This window comes from Mastigoproctus giganteus, chromosome 5 (assembly GCF_048544385.1).
Source record: "Mastigoproctus giganteus isolate SK-2022 chromosome 5, ASM4854438v1, whole genome shotgun sequence".
Taxonomy (NCBI): Eukaryota; Metazoa; Arthropoda; class Arachnida; order Uropygi; family Thelyphonidae; genus Mastigoproctus; species Mastigoproctus giganteus.
In genome coordinates, this window is record NC_143579.1 from 28,603,211 (window position 1) to 28,610,110 (window position 6,900).

General features: G+C 34.3%; 1 protein-coding gene across 1 annotated transcript in view; it reads left to right on the plus strand.

The window, feature by feature from the left end:
• Positions 1-5,771, plus strand: part of eEF2 (eukaryotic translation elongation factor 2) — an 86,097-nt gene extending 80,326 nt beyond the window's left edge. The window contains exon 14 of the mRNA XM_090373964.1: positions 5,473-5,771. Within this exon, the coding sequence (XP_090230090.1) occupies positions 5,473-5,666 (194 nt within the window). The 3' untranslated portion in view covers positions 5,667-5,771. The remainder of the gene's footprint in view (positions 1-5,472) is intronic.
• The last annotated feature ends 1,129 nt before the right edge of the window (positions 5,772-6,900 follow it).

The window sequence follows — 6,900 nt, forward strand, 5'->3', positions numbered from 1 at the left end:
CATTGAGAGGTAGTGCTCTGAAACTTGGTATACCTAGTTAACTTTTGGTGTTCAGGCTCAAAAACCTTCAATTTTTTTTTTACAATACGATCTAAAACTGACACCAAAAACTCACGACAAATTTAAGCAAGAATTTTGAAAGTCAACTTTGAAATAAAAACTTTTGGTACCTTCTTTGGGCATTTCATTTAACATATGCATGAATTCAACCTAACTAAATGAACTTTGTTTGCTGGCTGAGATATTTTCCTTCAGATAGACTCAAATTGACCATCTTTAGGGGAAAATATCTTAGTGTGGGACACCTTCAATTCTCGTTTTTTCCACCATTGGAAAGAGCAGGTTTTAATCAACAAGAATCATTGTTTTTCAGTTGTCTTGCTACTTAGGCCTAAAAAATGGCGTTAAACATTTTATATTTTCCACATAATATTTGCATACTTATTTGATTGTGAAGTTTCATGTCTCAATAAGGACAGAGCTATTGCATTTACAAGAGTGAAATCTTCTCCAATTTCTCTGCCCTTTGGTTTAAGGAGAAAGGATATATTGAATGCGCAAAAAAATCTGTATTTATTGCATGTGTTTCTTTAGTGCAAGTTCCCAAGCTTGAAAAGTGGTCTTATTCAGTATTCCAAGCATAAAGATGTTTTATTGGTTTCTAAGCTTCAAAGAAGTTAACTGCAACAAAATTTATTTAAAATGCAATACAATTTGAAATAAGTGAGTGTGTGAAGATATTGAATCACTTCTTTGTAATGGACTGGAATTTTTACTTTACTTGATGGTTGATATTACTACTTCTGGCAAGCTATGTTGTAGTCTAATTTTAGTTTTTGGAGCTGGAAGATTGGCAGGAATTCGGCAGACATCTAGCAGGCCAGTGAAATGAGCGAGCTGCTCCATGAGGATGCATGAAATTTACCAATACATGTTCTACAAATGAAATTTGTAGAACTATTTCCAATTCACCAGTTATTGTCATAAATACAGGCAATGTATTGGTTTCACTGGTCTGATCTACATGAGCTACAAGTGGTGTCATTTGATACTCTGCAAACATGAATTCTGTCTTGCATCAATAGGAATGAAGTGATGATTTTCTCTTGTTCCACAAATAGTATGACCGTCTATGAATCATTTTTCTTGAAATGACATTACTTGCTCAATTTCCTCTTTAGAAACAAAACAGAATTTTATTCCATTCACATGCTTGTCACAAAATTCAACCATGTTTATTGGTTTCAGGATTTGGTTTTCAATTGGGCTTTGGAGACTTATGTGCCGCCAATTGTTTTTTATTGTTCCACCAATTCCATCACGTGGTGACTTGCCATGGCTAGTGCCAAAGAGATTCCATTCAGCACTAATATCAATCCTTTTGATGATGACACAAATTAATAAAATTCCTGTATTGAGCTGCAGAACCATCACTGAAGTAATAAATGTGCCTGGTTTCTGTCATGAAACTCTTCAAATATTCAATTAAGTTTGTTAGAAAAAACATGCACTGCAATTGTGTCATTTCAAAGGCAGTCACTGATTATGCAGAAACTTGTATTCTGAAGTTCAACATCCTTGTAATAAATGACAAATGGATGCAATATAGCAGTGGAACTCTTGAACAGCATCTTGCACAAGAAATCAATAATTTTCTGCAAAGTCCATCAAGATGACCAATTCTCCTGTCATTAGGCTTTCCATTGTTGACTTCAGCTGGTAGCTTTGGTGTTCAGCAATGTAGTGATGACAGGAAAGGTTAAATATCTTTGTACTGAATTCTTCAATCTTCTGTTGTTAATTGCTTTGTGTCCAGTGTATCTGTCGGTGTGTATCCATTGCTTGAATTCAGTAATATTTTCTAGTTCATTGTTTTCAAAAAGTTTCTCTAGAAACTTTTAATTCATCTATTCCTGGATATTTTTCACACTGATGAAGCATACAATCTTTTGACTCTAAATCAGACTTTTTACCAATGAGAACCTTGTAATCACATTCAGTAGGACTTGCTGCTAGCATTAACTTAACATTTTGATAGATTATGAATACACGTACAGAATTGTTCCTGGTGCACCAACTGTGAGGCCACTTGGGTTGAAGTTCACAAAATTTAGAAAATCTAATGTCAGATCCATTTCTATCTCAATAAGTTATAAACATTTCCTTCAAGTTGCTGAGTAGTAGTTGCTTTTTGCATTTGCATTTAATTCCATCTGCACTTCTGGCGGAAATGTAATCTTTCTTTCCAGGGTGTATCCAACTAAATTCATCTTCAAAAAAAATCACATCACCTTTTGCTTTACTTGCTCAAAGCTTTTATCCTTGCTTTTTTCCAGGTATGGCCGTGATTCATTCTTTCTGAGACAACTCTTCCATTGTTTTCTTTACGGACCAATTAACTGGAGCTAGTGTTAATATTTGAAGTATTTCTAAATGACTTGACTAACTTTTCTTTCAGCAGTTCATTGTAATCTAAGCAATTTCCACACTGACTTGCACTTGGCTCCATGATGTCATTTGGATCCAAGCTACCAGTAGATGCAATTTTACTGGCAATTACATCTTGTACTTGACTTGCCTTCCTTTTGGCATAGCCTTGTGAATCTCTCTTAGCCATTTGCTGAAATTTCGGAGGAGAAATACCAATAGCCATCAAACTTGTGTTCAAGCTTTCAGTCACGTGCATGTTGTCATGATTTGATCCAAATGAAGTTGATGTTCCTGTTGCTGCTTTTTGCTCTTTTCGGCATGATGGCCGCAGCATGGTTTTCTGTCTACCTTTATTAGGTCTTTCAGGTAATCTGCCATTGACAAATCAATTGGTTGTAAACTTTTTTTTCACCATATGATTTTTCTTCTGGAAATATTGCAGCATGAATGCTACAAAAATTCGAATTTTGTCAAAAGAGCAAAGCTTCGTGATGTAGATAAAATTGTCTTCTTCACCCAGTTTTAATCCACAATGTCGACCTATCAGCTGTTATTCAAATTCTTTAAATAATTTTAACCCTGTTTTGCAAGTATAGGATAGCATGTGACATTTAGAATTATCCATATGACTGATGGTGCATGGGTCCAACTTATCTCCAAAATCTTCTGATTCCGTGGCTTTCATGCTGAGTAATAAATGGATGTTTCTGCAAGCAATGAAAACTTAACTTTATTAGTCAATAAAAAAAATAGAGGAACAAAATAAACAAGCTGTTCATAAAGATAAAACACATTAATAACAGCGTGGTTCAAATATCAGCTATTGATACTTTTTTGTTTTGGGATTCAAGAATTCTTTTGTATTCTTAGAATATTCCAAAATTCTGGAATATACTCTATTTCTAGATTATTCTAAATATTAGGCAGGATTAAGGAAGTGTTCTGCAACAAAAAGATGTTACAAAATAACAATACAACACGTAAAACTACCTGATGTTTAGGCTTAATTTTAAGGCCTTAAGTGCAAAGATAACAGATAAACCATGACACTTGTAGCTGAAACTCTGCTGTTTCCAGTGGTGGCAAAAACAAGATAATTGAAGGTGTCCCACATTAAAATATTTGCTCCTTAAGATGGGTCAGATTGGAATTTCAAATTTTGAGTCTATCTTTGAAGGAAAATAGCACGGATGTCCAAAGAAGGTATCAAAGGTTTTTATTTGGAAGTTACAACTTTCAAAAAGTCTTCCTTAAATTTTTGGTGCCAGTTTTAGACTGCATTGTAAAAAAAAGTTAAATAGGTATATACCAAGTTTCAGAGCACTATCTCTCACTGTTGTGCAACAGTGACTTAACTTTGAAATTTTTTTTGTGATTTATTCTGCATAACAAATGACTTGCACAAAAAAAGGTGCTGGTGCATCAAGCATACTATATTTTGAACTGAAATTTTGCACTGCTTCATTTAAAACCTGTTTAAACATCCACATCAAGTTTCAACAAAATTGAAGATGGTTGAGCAAGGGACTCCTAGGCCACTTGACATGGAATGGCCCAGTGCTGATATAAACATTTATTCTTCCACAATGTCATTGTTGTTGAAGAGGACAAAAACTTTACACTTCATTTTTTGCACCACATCGTAACTTGTGAATTGAGTGACGTTCCTTTGTTAGTTTACATGTTTCCGAAGGAATGGTTTGTTTCTAACTCATTTTATTTAAAATGACAGTAAAGTGATCTGCGTACAAACTTAGAAGTCCTGAAATAAATTTATGGTTCAGTGAATACAAGCGTCAACATTGTAACAATATTATTACGGTGGCAACAATACAAAACAATCTGCCAATAGGGTAATGCGACAAGCAGGATGCCAATGCACTATTGTATAACCCCATCCTCAAAACGACAGTCATAAACCAGCTGCTAATCAGATGTGATGTGGGTGGTCATAGAAGCTAAGTTGCCCTCTTCATTTTTATCTATTCCAAGTATTGGGTTTTTTGGCCCAGAGCAATTAAGAATGCTTGCATAGTTACCAAAAATTGTATGGTATATCCATGTAGTATGCTCTTTATAACAGTGAGCAATTGTGTGGGAATACACGTAAATTAAAATCATTATTGCTTTTTGCTTGTTATAACCAAATTTGACTAATTAGTTTAACAGGTGTAACTTTAGTAATTAGTGATATTAATATGTGAAAAGGTAAACTTTAAGTGATGCAAGCAAAAAAACAAAAATTTCATAAAGAAAGATATTTAGTAAAAGGAACATTTATTAGGAAATTATTATTATTATTATTTATTATTTTATTTTATTTTTTTCAGGATAAAATATCTCATTTAAAAATTTAGTTTAAACCAAGGGTGAGCAACCATCAGGCTGTGTACAGCTCAGTGTTATGCATCCCTCAAGTTAAAAACTAGCATGTCACAGCAGTTTCAGACTTAAATGTTTTTAGTAATATTTTAGGTTTCTGTATTGCTTTCTTTCTTATGTTGTGTATCTTCCTTGGTATATAAAAATATAACTATATACTGTACCAAGAGTGGGATTAATGTTATATAATTATTCAATTTTCAACTCTCGTATTGCTGCCTCCGTAGCCAGGTGGGTAGGAGCAGCAGCATGTAGTACACGCTTGTGTGCTTCTTGATTAGACCAGGGTTCAAGCCCGTGACTACCAAATACAGAGGATGCGGAAAGGTCAGGGAATGACCACCGCATATCCTCAGAGCAATATGGCTTTAGTTGCTAATGCTCCTAAAAACCAAATAAACAAACCTCTCATTGTGAAAAGGGTACAAAAATTAATTCGAATACTGAGTAATTAGTGGTAAGGAACTATTCATGTGGGCCATAACACTTTGCCATTTTATTTGTTTTGCCCTCTTACCCAAAAAAGGGTTGCACCCCCACACCTGGTTTAAACTGCATTATCAGTCTTTGCTGTATGCAGAAGGTATAGAAAGGAATGTTTTAAAAAGTAATAATTTGTATATATTTTTCCCTTTTTGAATAAATTTTTTTATCTTTAAGGTTTCACTGCTGATCTGCGTTCCAATACTGGTGGTCAAGCATTCCCTCAGTGTGTATTTGATCACTGGCAGATTCTTCCTGGAGACCCACTTGATGGCAAGTCTCGTCCTCATGAAGTTGTAATGAAGACACGTAAACGCAAGGGGCTGAAGGAAACTTTACCCGATCTTGATCAATATTTGGACAAATTATAAGTTGCATGAATCATAGTCCATTAAAAAAATTCCTGGACTTTCCTATTGTATAACTGTAAGTTGAACTAGATGAAATTAAAAAAAAAAAATCAAATGGCCGTGAAATATTGTGTAGTGTCAGTTTATATAAGTTGCTCTTCATGGGCAATTCCTCTTTTCCTGTTTGATATATGCCACTGCAGGTCAGTGGCATATATCAAAACATTAAACACTCCTGTTTCTTGTTTAAATTGAAAAACTCTGCCAGGCACAGATTGGATACTATTCTTAATGTATAAAGGACTAAAATTTTCTTTTTGACATGGGTGTTTCACTGCTTCTACTGTTTGTTTATCTTGAAAATATACTATTAAATTGATATTGAACATCCATCATGGGAACTTATACTGAATGATTGTTGCTCCTCAGGGTACAGTTCTGCTTAGCAGGGCTGAAACTTCCTCACTAATTTACTTCAGTGGATTAAAAATTGTTGAATAATTACACTAATTCAGAGTTAATTTGCATTAACCCATCAAGCACATGACTTTATGATTAAGATTATTTTTAATTTAGACTGAAACATCATTGCCAAAATATGAAAAAAATCAATTTTGTTTTGCCAATAAGTTTGTAAATTGTGTGCTAAAATTTAGTGAAATTTTAGCACACAATTTATTCAAATGGACTAAAATGGATTATGTTTACATATTTTTATACCAAGTTTTAGCAAGCCATACAGTTTCCCCCACATGTTTTCAGCTTTAAGTGTTCAAAATACATATGAACTGTTAACATATTTGTTGTATCCACTAATCCATCACATTATGATCACTACCTCAGTAGTTAGGCTAGCTTAAAGTCTTCAGGCTGTGTTGACTTCATGGGGAAGTCAACTGGTTCTCTAGGAAGTAGATTAATGCATGATGTGGTTAATAATCATCTAGTACCATGTGAACAACTTAATGACCAAAGTAATGTGCTAAAGAGCCTCCAAACAACATCTCCCATCCTGTGCTGCTCAAAACATGTAGGATGTTCCATCTATACTTTATACCAAGTTTTTATAGAGCAGTAAAGCTGTTGTTGGTGCTGAACATTCACACCCAACTAAAACACTGCTACTTTGCTTAAGAACAGGTCACTACAGTGGTACTTGTGTTTATATTTTCTTGTGTTGGCATTCCCAGTTTTAGCAGATGGCAGGTTACCTGAGAGATGACCAGAAAAGTTTTTAATCCTTCAACAGTGCCAA